This window comes from Symsagittifera roscoffensis, chromosome 2, assembly GCF_963678635.1.
Source record: "Symsagittifera roscoffensis chromosome 2, txSymRosc1.1, whole genome shotgun sequence".
NCBI lineage: Eukaryota > Metazoa > Xenacoelomorpha > Acoela > Convolutidae > Symsagittifera > Symsagittifera roscoffensis.
Genome location: NC_087063.1, coordinates 5200314 through 5224842, shown reverse-complemented (window position 1 = coordinate 5224842; position 24529 = coordinate 5200314). Strand labels below are relative to the sequence as shown.

The 24529-nt window shown below is 32.7% G+C and overlaps 1 protein-coding gene across 1 annotated transcript; it reads right to left on the bottom strand.

Moving 5' to 3' along the window:
* Positions 1–1999: 1999 nt before the first annotated feature.
* LOC134840180 (uncharacterized) lies at positions 2000–17855 on the bottom strand. Its single transcript, XM_063855894.1, has 2 exons — positions 17552–17855; positions 2000–4210 (listed from the first exon to the last, which is right to left on the bottom strand). Exon 2 carries the CDS (start codon positions 4208–4210, stop codon positions 2165–2167), a length of 2046 nt encoding a protein of 681 aa, XP_063711964.1. The 5' UTR covers positions 17552–17855; the 3' UTR covers positions 2000–2164.
* Positions 17856–24529: the final 6674 nt, after the last annotated feature.

Sequence of the window (24529 nt, the reverse complement as noted above, 5' to 3'; positions counted from 1 at the left end):
TTTCCATAGCCTAAAAAAAGTAGTACTCACGAAGTAAGCGCAAGATTATTTTTCTGTCAAATTTACTGCAAATCGGCATGACCATTTGATCTGATGAAATTTACAAAAAAACAATACGTGAGGCCACACAATGGATCATGATTGTTACGTTTAAATAGTTTATGAAATAATGTTTAATATTTAGAATTTAAAAAAACCTAAGGTCGAATGAAATATAAACAAAGCATCTGTATGTTTGCTGGATTGGAAACTCTGAAAATGCCTCAGAAAATTTTGAGGTTTTTTGTTTGATCAGCATCGCCTTCAAATTCTTCGACAATAATTTTAATATGACAATACACTCTGGCCCATGAGAAAACATTGAGCAGCAATCGCAAATTTCTGGTGTTCAGGTTTGAGAATTGGAGGAGTATAAGACATGCTGTAAACTCCGTGGAGTAAATATTTTGTTCGCTAGGATCGACAATAAAACAAAAACTACCGTTGAAATGATTTCTTCCAAAGGTATTCAGGATTCCATCGTCATCGTCTGAAGGAGTTAGAATAACGCATTCGCGTGTAACGCGTTCTTCGCTGAAACGTGAGCTGCACGGTAAAATTAGTCGAAGAGAAGTTTCAATAATTGCGGAGCTGATTTTGAATCATGGGTGCGCCAGACATCAAAGGCGAGCTGTGACCCGTGAATTAAGTGGCCATTTTTAGGACAATGCAAAAGTTCTGCAGGAGCGTTTATCAAGGTCTACTGTCTTTCATCTTCTTTCGTTATATGATCTGAGAGTTTCTCGAGATATAAAACTATTTGTGGAGTACTGCGGTAGTTGAGGCTCAAGCATTCGAGTTCCAAACTGCTGAGATCCCAGGAGTTCATTCGCCGCGGGCCAAATGACTATGATTTAGGTCAACTGCTAACGGTTCTCAATTCAGAGGTGAGATATTAGAGCTTGAAGCATGAGCATCACCAATGTATACAATAGTATCTCTGGGTAACTTCTTAATCAGATCAGGAATCTGTGAAACATTTTCAATAGTGCTGCCACACTGGTCTGCAAATTTTCTGGATCAAAACCTGCTTCACTTACGTCAGTTACTTCTTTGTTTGCGTCCAGAAGACCAGAAAACCAGAAGAGCCATTTTTGAATTTACTTGTGTTAGTTTTGTATACAATAATCTAGCCATCAAAAGTAAACTTTTGTCAGATGCAACCCAGCCTGTTAAGACGAGTTTTGGAACTTTTCTTTTCAAAAATGCGAAGTTGTGTTTTCGTTATGAACTCAATTTTAAAAATTTCAAAATTATTGATTCCATTAATTTCGGCATTTTCAATTTCAGCTGTTTCAACAATGTTTGGACTACTGAGAACGCCGTACGTTCTAACAAGCGTAATAAAGCCCTCGTTAAGTTTCTGGTCCGTGGTAAGTTAACGTAATCTACTTAACAGTCTTCCCGTTTCAGGAAGGGGAGATATTGTTAAGAAGATCAGTTTTTGGTTTATTTTTTAATTATTTGCCAATCTACTTCACGGTGCAGCTCACAAAATTGTATACTAAGTACAAAATCTTAAGGTTTATCTTAAGGTCTTGGGAGAGTCGAAAAAAGTCATTGTTTCAGCTCTTGAAGTGAAAAGCAATAAAAGTGGCCCAAAATCGTTGCCCGAAATTTTTGAGTTTGTGAACAATATAATTGATTTGGGTAAACTGACTGCTTTTGATAATGAGTTTTTCTCCTAGTTAACCGACACTCACAAGAAAGAATTGAAATTGTTTTTGATCAATTTTGATTTCGCTGTCAAAATAAGTAAATACGTTTATGCATCAATATTGGTTTCGCCGTTAATCAATAAGTTTATTTGTCAAATTTAGTTTCGTTGACAAGATAAGTAAATAAACTTATGCATCAATTTTGATTTCGTTTGCAAGATAAGTAAATGATTTTATGCAACAATTTTGGTTTCGTTGACCCAATAAGTAAATGAGTTTATGCAGCAATTTTGGTTTCCTTGACAAGATAAGTCATTAAATTTAACTGTTTTCATTGAATACATTTATTGCGGGTTATCTGAAAGTAGATAACAATTAAAGGGTTGGGGTGAGCATCCTGAACAATTAAAGAGTCACGAGTTCTGAGTGAGATGACGTTAGCAACATAAAGTTGATCTGAAAATCCGTTATTGTTTGATGTACTTTTGATCGCTCACTTTTGCACCTTTAAAAATGCTTAGGAGTGTTTTGAGTTCGTCAATTTGAATATCATTTCCTTCAAATTCTTTTACTATAATCTTGATGTGACAAAACACTCTGGCCCTCGAGAGAACATTGAACAGCAACCTCAAAGTTCTGGTGTTCAGGTTGGAGAATTGGAGAAGTATTAGACATGCTGCAAACTCTGTGGAGTAAATGTTTTGTTCGTTAGGATCGACTACAACACAAAAATGACTGTTGAACTCATTTCTACCGAAAGACTTCAAGATTCCATCGGGATCGCCTGGTGGAGCTAGAATAATGCATTTGCATGTAACGCCTTCTTCGCCGAAACGTGAGGTTACTACGTAAAACTTCCCGACGAGAGACTTCAGTAGTTGCGGAATTTCTCTCGAATCCTGGATTCGCCAGACATCAATTGAAAGCAGCGGTCCGTGAATCAAATGGCCAATGCTAGGATGATGGATGAGTCCGAGTGGGGAGTTTATCAAGTTTTTTTGAGTTTCATCTTTATTGTTGATAAATACTGAGAGCTCCTCGAGATAAGACACTATTTCATGAGTACTACGGTAGTTATCTGTCAACTTTCCGACCTCCAAATTGTCGAGGTTCCAGTTTGGAGCTCCTTCGCGGGTCAAATGACTTTGATTTAGGTCAACTGCTAACGACTCCCAATTAAGAGTTGAGAAATTAGTGCTTGAAGCATGAGCATCATCAATGTATACAATAAAATCTTCAGGTAACTTCTTAATCAGATCAGTAATCTGTGAAACTCCTTCAATAGTGCTGCAGTGAATTATGACCACGCTGGTCTGCAATTTTTCTGGATTGAAACCCATTTCACTTACGTCAGTTACTTCTATCTTCGCGTCCTTGAAGATTTGCACGTATTCGACTAATTTTAATTGGTTGAAAACCAGAAGAGCCATTTTTGAATTTACTTGCGTTAGTTTTCTATGCAATAATCTAGCCATCAGAAGTAAACTTTTGCCAGATCCAACGCAACCTGTTATGACGAGTTTTGGAACTTTTAATTCAAAAATGCCACGTTGTGCTTTCGTTATGAACTCAATATTAAGAACTTTAAAAATATTGATTCCATTAATTTCGGCGGTTTCAATTCCAGCTGTTTTATCAATGTTTGGATTACTGCCGTAATTTCTAAAAAACGTAATATGGCCTTCGCGAAGCTTTTCGTCAGTGTCCTTAATGACTTTTGAGATCTGCATTCGCGATTTTTTAATGATCGTATGCTCTGTCGCCCATAAAGTCAGAAGCGCGTGCTTCACTTCATTGAAGTTGCCTTTGTAGTTTGTTTCAGCTTTTTTTGTTTGCTCTATGATATTTGACTCCCACCATTTTTCGATGTCTTCCAATTCAGGTGCGCATAAAATAGGAATGTCCCCCTTTTCATGAGTGCTAGAATCGCAGCAAGGAAATGCAACAAAACGAAGAACATGAAAAGAAACATTTTCCGAAATCAAAGAATCGTCACTTTTTCTTAGCATGCCTTCAATTATTGACACTGATTTTTTCAGTTGAACCTCTGCTTTGTGTAGTAACTCCTTCTGATATGTCAGATCTTCGTTGGGATTTTTGACTTCAATAAGCACAATGTAGTTAGGTCCAATTACAATGAAATCATTTTCACCTTCGTCGCATTTGGGAGTGCGTTGACATATGGTGCATTTCTTGGGGTTATGGTCAATTTCCCACATCCTGTATTGAAAATGAGTGTACTTTACGCTATGTAAAACTAACAAATTTTGACCTTTCAGTCGTTCAAGAGCTCTAAAGACCATCACCTCTGACTCATAGTTATCCTGCTGAAATTTGTCATTAATTTGAGTTTCCGCTGCAGGAAAACCTTGCTCTGGCGCTCTGTCAATGTATTGCTGACAGGGAACCCGCGGAAACATTGTGGGAAATACACCTTGTTCTTTTTCCACAAAATCGACAAACAGTTTTTTTCCATGCACGAAATAGTCAGCGGCCTTTCTCACTTCTGTCATCTAAACAAAAGCACACTCGGATATATTGAACCAAAAAACTGCTTTTGACTTTGAGTGAGAACTAGTCAAAGTAGAACTATTTATTTAGTTTTAAAAAATGAAATATCAACATTATTAGTCTGAAGAACATTACGAGGCCACACAGTGTATTTTATGAATCGTAAGCGGATTCCGCAAAAAAGACGCTCCCTTTGTTCTTCTTTTGTTCTTCCATTCTCTTTGATCGTTCCGACATATTTTTAACATGTTTAAGGAACTGTCTCTGAAACGCAGGAACATACAGACACAAAATTTTGAACCTATCCAGTGCACAGTTTGCCCTCGTAATGAAAGAAATAAACAAGATATCAACTCTGCAGTTCGGTATAATTTATCGAAGCATAAAAATTGAGAACTTCAAAACTTCAGAAAAAAAACATACAGGAGAGGCGGAATTGAACGCTAGATTCAAGTATCTAATCGATCAAGGAGGGTTATTCTGCAAGATCTTCCTAGACTCTCGCAATTGAGATTCTATTGCAAAATCTTGTAAGATGAAGATTATCTGGCTAGGCTTTTTAAAGAGGGAGGTCGACTATCTAGATTTTTGCAAGATTCTAAAAGATAGCGACCCCTAAAATTTGTTTGTATATTGAATACATATTGAAATTCAGTAAAATACAACAGAAACACTATATGGCCAAGGCCAGTAAAAGTTATGAATTTATGTTTGGAGAAAAGCTCAATTTTCGAAAGCTGACTTCGACCAGATACGATAAATGCAAAATAGTTAACTAAAATTGCTTTTCGAGGCATCGGTCTAGGCAAACATAGGATACCCGGAATTGAGTTAAACTTGGAAACGCAAAAATATTTAAATTTGAAATCAATAATTGTCTACCAAGCAAACTTCCCAAGCAAGAAATAGTTGGAAATGATTTCCGGCTATATTCGTAAAAAAACTGACAATTTCGTGACTGCTTTTATTGGAAAAAAGCAAGCATGGGAGACTGATGTCGTTTTTCAGTACAATAAAAGCAGATTCCAAATTCCACGACAAAATTGAGAAAAAAAGCAGAAAAAAATTCCACGACAAAATTAAGAAAAATTTCAACGTACGTTTTAAAAGTGAGCCGGAAAAATGATCAAAAGTGGCCGTTGGATTGGCTGAAATTAGAGATTTATTTTTTATAATTTTATGGGGTCTCAGGAAACTTAAGTTGGCTCAACGACTGGCAAAATGGTATCGTAACGCACAGGACATTGGATTCGTATGAGATTTTGTTTTACCGATAATAGACAGTTTCTAGATATGTATAAAAACTCAAATCAATAAATCAATAACTTTTTATACTGACCCATGTTTTTTCTCATTAGAAAGGTTTTTGCGATTCAATTTTTCTAAATCTTGACTGTTGTAATTTAGGAATTCAGCAGGAAAAAAACTGAATTCAGGATATTAACACACTGTTTCCCACTCAATAACTTAATAATTGATCCTGTATACACCGAATTCTTGAACAGTTGCTTCTGATCAACAACCATCTGCGTAACAACCATTGCTCTAATGATTACGTGAAAGTTAAATTTGTTTTTTTTTTTAAAAGTAAATATTCATGACAGACGCTACTTTCTAGATAACATAACGCTTTTTCTTTTGCTTCGCAATCAATTTTTCCAAAAACGTGATCCATTTTTTCGTTACCTATATTGGGATCCAATTTCCAAAAATGAACAAATTAATAACTTTCGGCGACCATTTTCTATCTCGTTGCCTGTCAAGAAGAGATGACGTGCATCAACTCAATTCGTAGATGTTCCCTTTCCTCCTCGTTTTTCTTGATTTATTCAAATCTGCATCAGAATTACTTGTTTTCCTCGCTTTCAGTCCGTGGTCTTTCGTGCACAGTTGTAAAAGTGAAGATGAGTTGGGAAAAAATTTCTCACATGATACACACTTTGTTGACTTTGGGGTAGAATTCACGTGCTTCTTACTCCTATGGGATTTCCTTTTCGGTGGAAAGGATGTGGAATCTTACTACTTTCAAAAAGTTTTAGACTGTTAAATTTTTCATAATAGTATTCTTAAACTAACTAAAGCTTCCTTTGGGAACATAACTCAACCATTGAGTTAACTTTCGAGCCGAATTTTGAGTAGCAAAGATTCAAACTTACGCCTAAATTACACTCGGCAATGGAAAAATTCTTATATTTTTTTTTAGAAATAATCAAACAAGCGTAAATAATATTTCGAAAACTTTTTTTAATGATTAGCCGATACGCAAATTTGTCAAAATTTCCCAGCACTTGTCAAGTTCTATTTTCTTCCATTTCATAAGAAGTTTTCAAAACTGCAAAAATTGCATGATTAGGTTCGCTTTCACAGTTCCAGCGATTTTCTTTAAAAACTTCATCAACTTCAAGCTTTCCGCCCAAATCTACATAGAAAAAAACAACGTGACATGTTTTATCAAAAACCAGTAATGATTATATGCAATGTTCATTTTCGAATAAAATTTGGAAAATAATTTTGAGAAACCTTGCAGAAAAGCCACTTGTATAATTGTTTATTAAATAGGCTTGCGAAATTTCTTAATTTTACAGCAAACAAAGTGTGGTCATTCAATTTTCCAATACTTTTGTGTAATTTTTTTTGTAACGTATTTGGACAAATTGAGTCCTTAAAAAGGTTCTGTGATTGGAATCGGCGGCTTATAATTTAAACATATATGAACTTGTGATTAGAATTAATTCTTAGACTGGGACTTGATTTCTGACCGGATGCGACTTTCTATCAAATTTTTTTTGGGTTTCGATTGGAATTGACTACAGATCAAATAAGGAAAAACTTCGCAGATTGGCTAATTCTAAATAAATCAATTGAAGTCCTCTAACCGCTAGACAAACCCCTAACACCTAAATAAAAATCTTTAATTTTTAAGTAAACTGATGTCAATGAGTCTAAATCATTTTTTAAACTCTGTCTCTTTCTTCTATCACTCGAATTAGTTTTCTCAGAGCAAAAACAACAAATTGTCGTAAAACGGTAGAGTTATAGCCTGCTCTATTACTAATCCAAGCGCAAAAAAACGGTGCCTGGAGTTTTTTTGGCACGAATTGACATCGCAATCCATGTCTAGCATCTTTTTGAGTTCGTGAGAATGAGCCTCTAACGAGCCTCATCTGATGCAAGTCCCCATCACCCAGAACTAGATGGTTCCTAGTATATGGTTGAAGAAATAGTCAGCCAGGTTGGTTTGGACTATCTCGAGGTACCACACCAGATTTTATCGCTCATTCAGTAGATGATTTCCTCTTTCCTTGGAAGGAAAATCGAGCTGCGGAGAATCCTATCGCAATTGACGATGTTGAAGGTTTTCAGAAAAAATGATGGCTCCAGCACCACAGCAACCAAGAAAACTTCAACCTACTCCTCCTTTTCGTAATGCCATTTGATATTTGTTTAGTCTTTTGTAATAAATATGCTTTATAATTTCAACTTAACTTTGAGAAAGTTTGAGAAGTTCAAGGTGGAACTTTAAAAAAAGTGTTAAGAAAACTTCTTTATTGGCCAGAATATAACATTACCGAGAAAAATAATGCACATGAACAAAAATTAAAGTTGAAACGCTTTTCACCTTTTGTTAAAAAAACAACAAAATTTGCACACAAGGCCAAAAACTAAACATTCTTTGCATCTTGTAGAAAAAAAAACATTTTTATATTTTCTTTGAAACATGATACGTTTGTTGCATCTTGTTAAAACATTGAAATATTGAAATTATTTCAATATTTCAGAAAAAGTACTTATTTTTCAAAAATTGAAGAAATTTTTGCGTTTTATTAACTTTTTTAAAATTATATTTTGTCCAATAAATAAAAAGATTTTTGCATTTCAACAACTTTTGTGATATTTTTGGTATTCTTGTATACATTTGAGAAAAAAAGATATTCTATCAAAGATTTTCGACTTTTCATAACCGTCAGAAAACAGTCCATTTTTTATCAAATCAGATTCATATTTTGAGTTTTTTTTTGAATTCTTTCTAAGAAAGTTTAGGTTGTACCTTCCTACAGCTATATGAAGTTTTTAGAGCCTCTGTAATAATTCATTGGGCTGTTATTAATTTTTTGAAGTTTGTGTAAAATGAGTAAAAATTGATCGAAATATAAAAAAACTCGCAATACTAAATTTTTGCATGTCGAAAATTTCAAAGCAATTCCACTAGGAAAATTGAGTTTGAGAGTGTTCTACTGGAAAAATCCAGGAAAGAAAACTAACCAATCAAGTTTCCACACAAAAACAAATGTCATATTTATTATCTAGTTTTTGTGATTGATACATTATTTTGCAAACAATTTTAATTAAAGTAACTGACAATTGATATGAATAAAAAACAATAGCAAAAAACATTTTTTCACTTGATAAAGTTTGTCGAACAATCCCAAAGAAATTATTGAATAGATAAATGGTTCCAGAGTCTTCTTTAATTCTAGAAAAGTTCTTACAAATTGTTATTTTACTGGATGATGAAAGAAAGTAAATGAACAAATTTGCCCAGAAGAAAGATAAACTGTATCATCTAGTTGACAAAGTTTATAGAGAAAACTGTACAATTTCAAATAAATCGCGTTATTGTGTATTTGAGTCTAACAAAATTAGCTAAGATTTTTGAAAAAATTGGGTAAAAAATGAGCAGTATTTAAGAAATTGTTCATTTCATCCTGAAATTTTTTAATATCAGTGTATTTCAATTTTTATTAGTGATTGTGAAGCAAATGAAAAAAATTACGAAAAAAACGGTAAATTTTTTCATGAACACAACTCAACAAACAAATTTCCACAGAACAAAATAAGTTTTTTAGTATAAAATTGATGGTGGACAATGTTTTGAACTTTTTCAAATTTTTGAAATCTAAACACAATCTTTCAGTGAATGGAGAATGTTTTCTTTGCATATGAATTTTTCCTATAGTTCAATTCATAATTTTTTCAACAATTTTATTGAGAGTGAATAAAGTTTTAGAAGAATCGGAACTCGTTAGAAGTTTTTAGAAGAAACGGAAAAGTAAAAGCTAATCAAAAAAGAGTTAATGAGCTTGGTATCGAACTTATCATAATCCTCTGATTTAAAAATGACCCTTAGGATAACTTCTCAAAAATTGAGAGTAAGAGAATGAGACAATTTAGAAAAAAAATTGGGAATGTCTAAGACAACATCGAGAGCGAATTGGGGTTTTTCGTATCATTCAAATAAAAACAAAATTTGATGAAATTGCCGTTCTGTGATATGGAAAAGTTTTCATTTGCTTGCAAGAGAGCGTTTACTGCAAATGACTATTTTCGAAGAAATAAATATTTTTTTACAAAAATCCAAAGGATCTTTCATAAAATCCCAAACTTTCGTTTCAGTCCAATCAGAGTTTTCTTAACTGATTGACGAAAAATTAAAACAATTTGTGATAGTAGATAAGAGAAAAAACTCTTTGGCTCAACAGAAGGGTTAAACTCTGTTGAGAAAAAAAACATGGTGTGGCACATGGAAAAGAAAGAGAGAAGAACTAGAAAAAACTCAAATTTTGTTTTATATGTAATTATACTGTCTTTTTGCACATTTCTTAACTTTCATGATTACTAATTTTTTTTCGCATCTTGAAATATAATTTTCTGACCAGAACCTTCAGTTTTCTACCTAGGCTACAACAAGTTCAAAAGAAGACAATGAAAATCTTTTTATTTTAACAAGAAGTTCACTTAATCACTATTCATCACTATAGATAATTTCTATTTCAAAACTTGATACAAAATTGCTATACAAAAATTGTCTTAAAATAGTTCCACTAGAGAAATTTAGGTCAACAGTGTTCTTTTGGAAAAATCCATGAAAGAAGACTAACCAAGCAGGTTTCCACAGAAAAAAAATTGTACTATTTATTTTCTAGTTGTTGTGATTGATAGAATATTAAGCAAACCATTTTGATAAAACTAATGAAAATTGATCAGAATGAGAAACAATAGCAAAAAACATGTTGTCACTTGTAAAGTTTGTCGAACAATCCCATCAAAGAAAATATTGACGAGATAATATTGTAATTCCAGAATTTTGTAATTCCAAAAAATTGTAATTCCGGAAAAATTCTTAGAAATTGTTATACTGGAAGATGAAAGAAAGTAAATCAACAGAATGGCCCAGAAGAAAGTCAAACTGTATCATCTAGTTGACAAAGTTTTTAGAGAAAACTGTACAATTTCAAATAAATCGCGTTATTGTGTTTTTAGTCTTAGAAAATTAGCTAAGATTTTTAACAATATTGGGTAAAAATGAGCAGTATTTAAGAAATTGTTCATTTCATCCTAAAAATCTTTAATATCAGTGTAGTTCAACTTTATTAGTGATTGTGAAGCAAATGAAAAAAAAATTATGAAAAAAATGGTAAATCTTTTCGTGAAAACAATTCAACAAATTAAAATCCCCAGATTAAGATAAGTTTTTTAGTATCAAAATGACGGCGAGTGGAGAATATTTTGAACTTTTTAAGTTTTTGAAATCTAAACACAATCTAATGAGAGGTTAGCTTAAAAAACATCAGCGATTCAAAAAACTTCTCGATAAGCTATTAATTTAATCAAATAACCAAGAAAAATGCATTATAAACACCGAACAAAAACACTAAAAATTCAAAAAACCGAATACCTTCAAAAACAAAGGATTAACCGTAAATTAGAAAAAAAACCTGAATACTAAAAACAAAAGAAAAATTACCACAAGGCCAAAATATCGATCATGGAAAGATTGTAAAACCTTCAACCCACAATCTTAAATATTAAATAAAATCTAATTTTAGAAACCCCTTTGATTAATTTTTTCTTCTAATTTACGGTTAATCCGTTGTTTTTGAAGGTATTCGGTTTTTGGAATTTTTAGTGTTTTTTTGGGTGTTTGTAACGGATTATTTTTGGTTATTAGATAAAACTAATAGCTGATCGAGATTTTGCGTTCTTTGTTGTTTAATATTATTGGTAGGTTTCTCAAAAACATTTGGTCATCTAAAAGAGTACAATTGTGTTAATTCGCGAAGGGCTACTATTCTTTTGAATAGTATGGTAAAAGATTGTTTCTATGTTGAATTATTTCTGTTCTGTTGGGTTCGATAACTTTATAAGTAACGTCTGTAGGTTTTTCACTTATTTGAAATGGTCCTTTTTGGATAGGTTGCATTTTTTTTATAGATTCCTTTCTGTATTATAAAATTTGGGGATTAAAACATATGTCTCTATTTCCAAATTTGAGGCTGGTGTAGAATGAGAGTTCATTTGAAATCGAATAATCTGTCTTTGTGATAATTTTTTAGCGTTTTTTTGAAAGATTCAATTATGTTTTTTTTTCATCTCGCTTCCAAATCTATTCTGTATGCGTTCAAAAGTTTAATTTTAAAACTTGTGGATGATGAAAATGATCTTCGTTGTGTGTATGAAATTGTAATTATTAACAGTTTGAGTTTTTTCTAGGTTGACAATAACCTTTTTTTTGATGAATTAGGTGTAAACATAATTTACGTCGTTTTTGATTTAAAACCATTTCATATGGTGATAATCCAAGGGTTGCTGTTTTTTTATTTATAAGCTAATGGGAATAGCTTTACGTCAGTTGATCATTCGATATATTTCGATTTATTATACATCGGAGATATTCTTGTAGGGAACGGTTCATATCTTCGACTAAACTATTAGTCCATGGGGAATGAGATGTTCGGGGATTATATTTATTGTTATAAAGGTGACATAGTGTGATGATTTTAATGTTTATAAATTCAGTAAAATTATTTGCTACAAGGTTTTCTGGGTAACCCAATCTTAATATCCAATTTTCGTAAAGTGTCGTTTATGCATAATAGGCATTACAATGAGGTGCAGGGTTGAGTTCTACATTGTGCGTGAATACATCAATTATCATCATAAGGTATGAAAATTCTTTGGAGGAGGGTGTATAGGGCCTTTTGTGTCAAATGATATTCTGTGATTAAAATATAGTTTTTGTGCTTTAAAATGTTTTTTTTTGTCTGCTAATTGTTTTTTGCTGTGGAAAAAGCTGATTAAATTGACATAAATTGACATGCTATGCAATCATAACATAAGACTTTTTATCCAAATTGGTGCAAATGGAAAAACATTTTAATGAAACTTTTATAAGTTTTTCTGATTCTTCGTGTCCTTTTGTAATTAAGCATTGTGAAATGTAGAATGCTGATATTAAGAGACTTAATGGTAGACAGGTTGTTTCTGGAGTGTGATATTTCAATAAATCATTGTTTTCAATTATTGTTGTATTGTTGAATTTTCGGAAACATTGAACATGTGTTTTATTTCCTAAGAATGTGATATCGGTTTTTTTATTTTGTTTTATATTTGTGCCAGGATTAAAATGGTCTGATGACGGGGTCAAGCTTATGATATTTCGGTACTAAGTCTAGTGTCATTTTTTCTGTTATTGGAAGAAAGATAATCTGGATTTCTTGTTTCGAGAGAGGTATATTATCTTTGGAATTTAGCAAATTAGAAATTCTATCAATTGTACAATTCGAACGTAAATCAGGGGGTCCTGGTAAATTTACGCTGTCTGCCAAGCTTTCCTTTTCTTTTAAAGGAAATAGAATATTCTTATGTATTTTTGTTGGTTTAGATGTTTTTTGTCGTGAATTGTTTTTGATCCATGATGAATATGGTATTGTTTTGAATGTCTTTTTTCCTAATAAATCATTTTCATAATGATTATTATGGCGATTGAGATAAAATAGATATCTTCTAGATTATTCATTTGTGTAGTAACGGGGTTGATTCTTACTGCAAGGCAAAATTTTATGTTTTGTGGTATTTCTACGTTTGGTTTCCGTGTTATTAATTTAGGTGGTGTATTTTGACCTAGCGTGTCCCGTAGGGAAAAGTTTTTTCTAGCTGTCCAAATTACATGTAGCTTTGAGAATTTCATTAGAATAAGTTGAAACCTATAAACTCTATGCTTTGGGTTTAACTTTTGTGTAAATAGAAAAAATTTTTAATTTCTGATCTGTAAATAGAACTGTTTTGATCCAAGAATTAAAAATTCATTTTCTGTGAGAGTATATTTATTAGCTGTACATTTTTTCATAAGTGTAGAGAGTCTAAGTTCCGGTTGTGTAAAAAGTTTTGAATTTGCAATCACATATGGCATTGTTCTTTTATGTTATTGCAAGAGTGCTGCACCAATTCCGAAGTTTGAGGCATCGCACATAGCATAGAATGGTTGATCTGTGTCGGGAATTGTGTTTGAGATTTGCTCTGTGAGAAGGGTTTTATTTCATCAAAGCGTTACTGATGTTCCAATGTCCATTCAAGTTTGTTTTGCTGTTGGAGCATATTATAAAATGGTCTTAAGTATAGTTGCAATTTTTAATTATATTTTCTTGAAAAATTTAACATTGCCAGAAAATCTTTGATTTTTTTTTGCTAGATGGGGAATGAATTTTTATGAAAGCGTCTATTCGCGAATTTAGGAGAGTAATTGTACTTCTTTCAATAATATGTCCAAGAAATTTAACGCGAGTGAGAAAAAAATGTGATTTGTCTGGGGCTGCTTTCATGTTTTCCTTTAGTAAGATCTGATGATATTATTCTAATACCATAAACATTTCTTGCTTTGTTTGTGACTGTATGAAAACATCGTCTTATTGTGTGATAACATTTTTGCTTCGAATGATTCGTCGAAAAATTAATGCTGAAAAAGTAGCTGGTCCTATAGATATCCCATAGAATAGTCTGTTAAATTCGTTTTGTTGATTTCCAATAACGAATTGTTTTAGTTGTCGTGATTGTTTCTCTAGTGGTATTTGGTTGTATGCACTATTCACGTCAGCAGTAGTGTAGTTTTGTCCATTTACTTTTGTTAGTTTTATTTGTATTGGTTCTATGGGCCAGTTACATTTAGATTCATTAATTAGGGAATTGAGATATTTTGCGTCTAAAACAAATTTTAGTGTTTCGCACTTAACGAAAATGATGGCGTGATTAAAAAAAAAGTTTCTCTTTGGTTGTTTGTCTTCATTTACTGCTGATATGATTTCATATTGCTCGAGAACGTCTAATAATCTGTTTACTTTATCCTGTAAGTGGATTGGTACTTTAATTGATTGTTATTTTTTGAAAACTGCGTCCGGTTTAAGAGCAAGATGTAATGGTGAATGTGTTTATTCAAAGCTAAATTTAGATGCAGCGTATACCATTGTGTACTTTAAAATTTTTTCTGCTAATTGATCAATTCCTTGTTGATTAATTTGAGAACGCTGAAAATTGAACTTTAAGAGAAGTTTTTGTTGATCATGTGTATATTTTGAAATTTGGAATATGGGTTTGTTACAAAAATCCGTGTTTTGTTTAGAACTATTTGTAATATTATTAATAGATAATCCTTCTTTAAGAATGGTTGATTGGCAAATATCTAGTAGTAGCAGAAACTTATTTACTCTGATTGCTCTTTAATCTGATGGGTGAACTGTTGCATTTGTTTCGCAATAATCTAAGAGTTGTAAAGCAAGGTGATTATATATTGTGAATTTTTATAGACATGTAGAGATTTTACATCTGAGGAGACATCTTTTATATATTTCAAGGTGAGACATTAACATATATAGTTTTTTATTTTTAGATAAACATTATATTGATGTACTTGACTTATAAAAACTTGTATTTAAAATGCTTGAAAATAGTGTCAAGTGTTGGATTAAAATTTTGGGAAAAATGGGGGTTGTTTATTGAGTTTTCGCAAAACCGTTAGAGATGTATTACTTTTTGTTGTATATTTGTCCTTTACATGTAATTTACTAATCAAGATGTTGATAGTGGGAATCAATTTTGTAAAAAGTAGTATTCAAACGATATTTTGTTTTATATCTGTTATGTGGAACATTTGTTTGAAGGTTTGTGTAAAAGCTTACTTTGTTCAATTGTTTAGGTTGGAGCAAGGTGTAAATGATTTTTTTCATAGTTTGTAAGAATTGACTCTTGTGCTTTTCTAATTTACCTGAGGTGTTAGAAGAGGGAAATTTTTGAATGTAGAGTTTAAATTTCATTGCTTGTGAGACTGTTTCTGATATTTGATTCTGCTCCTGAAACCATTAAAAAATCAATTTCAAGGTCTGGTGATTTTTTTTTGTATTTTCTAAAAGGAGTAGAATTGTCCAAACTTTTTCTTTTGGTGTTTATATTCTGTTTGTGGTGTTTTGATATATATTGTTCATATTGGAAATTTTTTCAACAATGCGTGGAGTATAATTTTTTGTGTTTTGATTTTTGATTGGTTCTTCGGGATTAGAATTGCTTACAATTTTTTGGTACTAATTGGAATTGATTGGTGTTTCGTTTCGTTTTTGATGTGAAGCATGTTTATTAAAAGCGTATTTTCCGCTTCATTTTCGTCATCTGTAATTTCAGAGTTAATGTGGTTTAATTGTAATTCTGAATTTTTTGAAATGTCGATTCCAGGAGGGTCCGGATGGGTTTCTACTGTTGATTGTACTTTATTAATTTGTCTTTTGTGTTTGGGTGTACTACATTTTTTTTCTTAAACTGTTAGTTCTTACGATTGTTGGGTGGTTATCTTAACTTGGGGCAGAGATTGTCGAGGAAGACGGGTTGGAGAAAGAGTATACCGATTAGTTAGAATGATGTTTATTTTCTCGTGGCTCAGTTTTTTTATGAAAATTTTCGAAATCTTACTTAGGGGATTGGTTTATGATCAAGGGTTGGAGAATAGTAAATCAATCTACAAGGTTCTGGTATAAGCAGAACACAAGTAGATTGTTAGATACTATCTCAGAACTTACTAATATCATAAAGTTTTAGCCTAGGTCAGTTAAGAGGAAAGGCTCAAGTGAATGATGAGTAATCGAAGTTCTTCACTGTTTGTCCTAATTATATTGGTTAATTTACTAAAATTTCTATTAGTCCTCGGTTTTTATAAGTATTGGAGAGTGAATCGACGTTTGAAGTCGCTAGGCACTCTGAAATATGAGGTGGGGAGAACAAAGCTATTCTTTTTGATCCAAGGGAAGCCATGATGATCAAATAATTTGAGTGAAAGAAATTTTAATATAAAGTTGAATTTGAATATTCAAGGAAAGCCTTGATGATCTGTTTTAAAGATTAATAAAAAGCAAGGATAGGCCTTGGTAAGTTTTTTGATTAAAATTTTAAGTTTACCAAATATTTTAAATTTGAAGATGTGTTTAAGAGTTATGAGTTTAAATGATGATAGTTTTGAATAAATTTGGTTATGTTTTAAGTGATGAAGCGAAGATGAAGAAAAATGAGTTCTTGATAGGCAACAAATTTTTTGTAAATAATTATAAGAAGTTCTAAAAAATTAACTTTTAAAATTTCTATTGCTAATTTTTTCTATTTTATTCAATAAACTTTTAATTTTACAAGTGTTCAAAATTAATGTACTGCAGGTTTTGATGAAAAGAACGACTTGTGTACCTTTTTATCAGCAGTTTTTTTGTTATATAAAATAGTTATAAAGCACCAAGAAGAATATTTAAAAAGTTAAATTTTTTCTTCAAGTAGAATTATTCTCATGTCAAGGAATGAAAATCTAAGTTTACTGAAAAGGATTGGGAAGACAAATACTCTTTGCGGTTTGCATCATACTATCAATCAGTATTTTGGTCTGTCGTTCAATCGATGATCACGTCGTGATTTAGTTCCTTGTTCAATACCTGGTATTTCTCGTTTAGTTTGAAATATTGGCGTAGATTTATCAAATCCTATGGCCTATCAAATTGTCTATTCCATCTAACTTTTTGCAATTTTAGTTTTTTTTCTAATTCTAATTTTACTGATTCCAACTTAGTTAGGACTTGTTCGAGACTTTTGGTAGCACCAGATGAGTTTAAGCCAGAGGTAGCTTTTCTCGTAGAGTAATTTCAGATAAGGTACACCGTATGTTCGTCACGCTAATTTATTTTCGGCCGGATAGATTCGTGCAACTTCTTAGTCTAATACCAAGCTTAATCTTACTCTTATATCTCTTATATAAACACTCGTTTAGAACTGGTTCCATTAGCCACAAGAAGATTTTGCTGATGAAGTTTAATGCAAAGCCGATTCTGATAAAAATTGTGTATATCTAGTTGCGTGTTAAGCAATTCGCCGTGAGCAACATCTTTTAGAAACTTAGCAGGCTTTGAACTTTTTTAAAATTGGTGTTGCGGCTATAAAAAAAGTTCACTTGACACGTTATTGATTTCTTGCAGATATAGTTTTGTATGTTTTGTTTTCAAAATAAGCCAGCAATCAACTTTGGTCATTTCCTTGTAAAAAGTACTAACGATATATCTGTGAAGATGTCACTTTAGTAGAATAAGGTAATGATGGCTGCCTTCTTCTCAACACTTCATTAGTTTAGTTTCTCTCGCAATAAAACTTTTTCCAGCTGCGCTCTCATAAAATTATTAAGAAATAGGTTTCCAGTGAAAATGTTCTGAAATCAATTTGCAATTCAAGTTTGATTTTTTCGTGAGATTTGTTTTTGTGATATATTTGGTTTTTAGTAACAAAGTACTCAGCATGCAAATATAACAAATAAATAAATCATCTCATTTCTTGTTCTTACTTGCTGTAGACTTTCGTATGTTTCTTGATATCAAATGTTACTGTTTTACATAAAGCTTTGACAACCAAGTTGCCACTAAGTTTTTTTGTTATAAGTTTATATGTTCTTTTATTATAGCTCGTGACACACTTTTTTGCACGTGATGGTGATGTGAAGCCGTATATAGAGGCATGTTAGCTTCAATTTTTATTCTCTTTGCTAATTTTGTAGACATGTGAACACATTTGAATACGCAGGCTTTGTTTGAAGGCGTACTAGTTCTGATGACAGAAAAATTATATTTAAAAAATTAACTCTCAGTAAAAATAGATATGCAGTTACAAAAATACTTATTACAAAAAAAATATTTTGAACATTATTTTGAAGCCTTTATCTAGAGTTTCGAAGCTTTATGGTCAAAGCCTAAATTTTGTTGACCAAGAACTCTTTCGAGAACTGAGAAAGCTCCTGTCAGATTATTAAAGTAGCTGACAAACCAGTCATCAAGTTGTGACAACGATTTTTAAATTTTCGACCTCTAGATTGGGGTTCGCAGATTTGTTTGCGAGCTCCAGTGCTTTTTCTTTTCTTAGTTTATCAATCACACGAAGAAATCATGAGCAAGCTGGTGGAAAAACGAAGTGGCACATCATTGGGAACAACAAACGATTTCCTGGAGTTCGGAAGAGAACTGGTTATAGATAATTGCATTGGCGAAACACTTCCCTTGTTTTTGTCAAGTTACGATGAGTCGGAATTGTCTGACGAAGTGACACGGAATGCGTTTTCAAAAGTATACGCAGCGTTGAGGAAATTGGACGAGCCAATAGTTGTTCTGTGTGGTGTCAAATTTAATCGCGAGCAATTCCGGATTTGGAATGATGATACAGACGCCGAAACAAATACGCATGATAAAGACAACCCACTATTTTCGGTTCTTGAAGGAAAGAGCGATTTCACAATTTTGGGACCTAACTATCTTGTCCTGATTGAGGTTAGTGAAATGAAGTCCGATGCAAATGTCCAAATGTTTAAGAAAGATATTTCAATCAAAATGCAGTATCAGAAGAAGTCAATTGAATTGATTGAGAAGATTTTATCAAGGCCAGAAAAATCTGCTTCATTGATGAAACTGTTCAAGACATTCTCTTTCATTTGTTTTCCTCTCATTGAAAAAGATACAGACTTTCTGGACCTTTCAAACGCGTGTCCGAAACAAGAAACCACGGGTTGCATAACTAGGCTGGAGCTGGAAGAAATCCAATTATGGTGGGATACAAACGTTAAAAATCAAATATCTGCCAGAAATGATTCAATAGGCGATGACTCACTTGTGACTTTAGTTCTGCCTGTCTTATTAGTATTTTGTTCTGTCAGAGATCAAACTATTGAGAGTCTACCAGAGCGAATCGAGGAGGATAAATCTGAAAAGGTTGAAAACAGGAACAAAACCCAGCCATCTGGCGACAAAAAGGACCATGAGACGAACTCAGTGATAGCAGAATCGAAAATAAAACTTGAGCGGGACAATTCTGGCTGGGATTTTGATGAAGTTGGGAGCGGGCAGCATGGAGAAAACATTTCGGCTGAAAAAGTGTCCCCACGCTCGGAATATTGTGATCAGAAAAACTGGTTGGCTTTATCAGTCAAAACAGCCACAACTTCTATTTCTGATATTTCATTTTTGTCAGCTACACAAATCAGTTTTAGCAACCACACAAAAATGCAATTCAGAACCAAAACAGATTACATTGAAAACGGAAGACCAATATTTGAAAAATACTGTCTGGACAAAGACTTGCCCTTATTTTTCCCCAATAAACCTTCAAGGGAAATCCTTCCATTACTTTCCGACTTAGAGCAAAGAAAAGAATACGACAATGTCAACGATTGGTATGGCCTCAAAAAAGTTCACAAAATCTTGGCAAGTCTTAAACAACCAGTTTTGGTTCTTTGTGATCTCAGATACAATCACAACCAGTTTCATTTGTGGGACCCGGATTATGATCCTGAGGCATGTGCCGAAACAAAAACTGTTCCAAATTGTTCCATCGAACATAGATCAAAAGTAGTCGCAAACAACAATTTTCTGTTGTTTGGGCCTGACTATGTGGTTATAATTGATGTCCATTCCTCAGTTTTGAACGCTGATAGCAGAAAAGTTCCAGATCTGAATCTCAATAAAAAGATATCGAACCAACAAACCTCAGTTGAATTTATTCGCAGAATAGCTTCGGTAAAAGAATCAGATACAGATAAGATAACTGATTTTAAAGTTTTCAGATATATTGCGTTTCCTCTAGCTGACGAAAACAAGGTTTTCTTGAAAACAAAACTGCTGAGAGAAAGAGGGGAGAAAATGGGAGTGATATGGAAGAAGGATTTGAATAGTTTCGATGAATGGTGGGCTGACAACATCATAAGCTCAGCGTCTGAGCAGTGTGAAATTGTTACAGGTAAGATAAATAATTTTTATATTGCACAATGTTCTTTAATATGGAAAAGATTGGGATCCTCGTAATTTTGGAAAGAGCTTTTGCAAACATTTTCTATTGAAAAAGTTTTAGCATCTGTCGCGCTTTTGGCAAAAACTATTGATGCCACATCTCAAATTTTGATGTAGCGGTTAGCTTACCAGGTATGGTTCGAAGGTTTTATTAGCTGAGAACAAATATTTAATAGCGTGATCTTCTTTTTCTCTCTCTTGAACCATAATCACAACATAAATAAACAAGTCAAGGTCTTTTAAAAATCCCCTGGCCTCAGTATGTTAGGGTACTATCATAAAATCTAATTTCCATAATACTGCATAAGTAGTCGATAGTGTCGGAACATCTTGATAGCGTTCATATAAATGAGAGGTTTGAATTTTTGTCAAAAATTCAGCGCATCAAATTAGCATATCCCAAAAAATGGAGATATGAGTTTCCGAGTTTCAAATTTGAATGAGATTTTTTCATAAATGATACGAACTCTACTTAGTACAAAAGTTCTTCTTCTTTTCGTAATTTTGCTCACCATTCTTGTCTATTTTTTAATTTTGACAATTTTTAAATGCATAGAGAAGGCAATAGTTAACTTCGCAATAGCAACACTTTCGCTAAAATGTTTGCAGAAGATCATTATGCAGAACAAAGACTTTAAAAAATTAAGAACATATAAGGCACAAATTTAAAAAGCTAATCAACGCCCTATCAAAGAATATGCAACAACTACTACGTCCCAAGACCCTACAACCATGCTGATTTTTAGTTAAACAATCCAACCCCAATCATCTACACTTATCTCGTTAGTAGAAAATCCTTATTTATTTAAAGAAAAGCACGCATCACTATACGAACCGTTAATTCAAGCAATTTGTCAAGCACCCCTAAGAGAGCCACAGTTAGAGCCAGCATATAGCATCTGCCCCTCACTTAAACAAGATTCTAATGGAACCAGACATCTAAGCCAAATTAAAAATGGACATCTACATTCAATGGACAAATTATTCACCCTCGACGAAACCAAAATCTTGACACACCATGAATTCATTTTGACATACCCTCGTCACCATCATCAACTCCTTTAGATCTTTCTAGCTACAAAGACCCCTCTATCAGTTCAAACAATTTCCCAACAAAATATCCCAAATATTCTATCAGATTTTTTAGTTTTAACACTACTTCCTGAGGTTTAACAATTTCGTGAAAATCTTTAAATGCATTAATCAATCGCAAAGACTTCCACATTGGATGACACACACATTTTCTTAAGGTGAACAAAAATTTGCTAAACGAACCCATAGACATTTCATCAGACACATTTTTATCATTTCCAGAAACTCTATCACTTCCATCATAACCTTCAGTAACAAGTGAAACACCAACTACTACACTCCCCAATAACCAAGACGACCGATATCGTGAACTTCAAGGTACAAGTATGCCGTAATGATTAGATTGGAATACCTTTGTAGCAACCCATCCACGTTTTGGCCAACACCTCGATAGTATCGACTTTATAATTGAGCACTTAACAGCTTACAAAACAGTCACGACTTCCACAAAGACATACAAGAACATACAATCCAAATCTTTACCCAACATAATTTAAATTTTCATTATTTTTTGTTATCATCGACACCTATATTAACTGGTCAAACACCAGCCACTAAGTGTCCCTCAAACATCCCTAGAAAACTAGACGATAGATATCGTGAACTTTTAATTACAAATATCCTTTCATGCTTAGATTGGAAAACGTTTGTAGCACACCCTTCCCTGTTTGTACAACATCTTCATAGTAACAGACTGTATAATTGGATCAGAATCGAAAACAGTCTAGACACGACCTCCGCAGGGACAAACATGAACCTAATATACAAATTCTTGAACAAGATAACTTAACCCTTAAATTTGAAAAAACAGTAAAAGTAAAAATTTTAGTTCATCACACTCTGACACTAGCTTCACCAAAAATATCAGCTCAGTCTTTGCCCTCTCCAGTTATTACAACAAAACTTATCTACAAATAAGATAGATATACAAAAAAGACAATAGGTTATATAATTTCTATAATCCTTTTTCAGGATTATCATACACATGCATCTCTTAATAGTTTTTTTTAAAAAGTCCTTTTGCCCTCTTGTACTTTTACAGCCTATATCTCATCAAAACCCTTCCCCTCGAAAAAAAACACAAAATTCCTGCTTACACATTATAATTGTGAAGAAAACCAAACAAAAAACACTACATAAATACACAATTAATCACGTTACACAATGCTAATCTGAACGACAAGACATCGACTAAACAAATATAGTGACTACATTTATCTCAAAATTTTGAAATACAACTATCCTTAAAGTATACAGTATAGTCTTGTCTGTAGATGCAGCGGAAACTAGCTGTTTCAGCGAGTTTACGTAGGTTTGATCCAGTTTACGTAGGTTTGATCTTTAGTGAGAAGATCTTTGAAATGTTGCGTTCTAATTTGATGTTGTAAATCTGATTTAGAGAATACCTATTGATTGTTTGGGTACCAGAGACTGCTCGTATGCTTTCGGGTGAAAACGTCTCTAAAGGCGTTATTAACGTAGGAGAAGGAGTTGGGAGATAATATTTATCTTCGTTTGGGTTAATCCATACTACATTGTGTGTTTTTTCAGATCAACCCGGGACAAATGTATCCCAAAAAAATGTTCTGCGTGCAAGTGTATCTGTAATATGTACCTCGTTTTTTTTATTAAATACAGATATAAGTTGGTAGTATCTTTGGTCTTTGAAAACAAAAATGAGTGACGATTTTTTAGTGCAAGTGTTCTACCAAAAAATGCTTCCTTCAGAGCCAATGAAGTTAGAGCGGTTGCCTAATAATAGGTATCCTGCGTAGGGTGTTTTCTATACTGCTAAAGCGAGTGATTGTAGTGTTTGTGTTCTTTCGAGTTCACATAAGCGATGAAATTCAGAGAGTGACATTTCTTGAAAAGTTCTCTTTATTGTAAAATCTAATTAAATGTCAAGGTGTATATCGTAATGGATTGCACCAAAGTAGCTGTTAGTAGTATATTTTAATGGAAAATTGGGTGGGGGTGGTTGGTGTTCTCCATGTTTTAAGATAGGGAATAGAACACCCGGTCACCAACCTATATATTATGATAAGGAATAGACTTCCTATGAATTAAGATAGGGATTAGGTTTGCTAATGTATTAAGATAGGGAATGGTAAGGTTTCAGTATGATTGTAAGTTTCTGAAAAATTGCTCGGCGCCCAATTTTACCATGTTTCAAGATAGTATATAGTTTTCTCTATTTAATAGTAATAGACATTCGATGTGTTAAGATCAGTTTTGCGATTTATTAAGATACAAGGTTTGCGAAATTTAGATTATAAGTTTCGAAACTATTTGGAGTCTGAATTTTGGAGTTCGATTTTGCCGATACTTGCGTTTCTTAGCTAACTCCTACAATTTGTTATATGTGAGTGCTATATTATCTAACGATATTTCGGTATGTTAAGTTCAGATGGTAAATTTCAGAAGAATGAATTTTCAGTTTTACTTGCAAGTCCAATTTTATCCTGAAGAAAACCTTTCTGTCTTGAGAAATTGCCAAAAACTTTTTTCTTAATAGTAAGTTTCAGATGGAAAATTTAAGATTTTTTTTGAACAATTTATAAGTTTTACTTGCAAACTCATTGTTATCTTGAATAAACATTCTTATCTAGAAAATCAAAAAACGTTTTTTGGACGGTAAGTTTCAGATGGTAAGTTTTGACAAAAACATGTTTTTATTTAGCGTATGGAATCATAAGTATTATATCACTGAAAGTTTTTTTTCTTAAAAAAACCTAATAATTATATGATAGGTTATCTGGGGAAAATGACATGAGGAAATTATCTTCGGCTAATAAGTTATTCCTTTCCATGGGATATCAGTGGAAATATGACAGCTCCTCAAAGTTGATCACTTTTATATTCACTCAATCTTTTATTCCTCAGGTTATCTGGAGAAAAGATGACAGCTCCATTATACTTATAACTTTTTTTTTCTAAATAATTATCCCACGACCATATGACAGATGCATATTAGCTTTTACCCAAGGAGTTAATGAAGCGTGAATTGCTTCCTTGAGAGATTATCAAAATTTTGAGTTTTCATGAAAACTGAAATATATCCAATCAAAACTGCATGGTTTTTTCATTGGAACCATCATATAAATATGCAAAAACTTT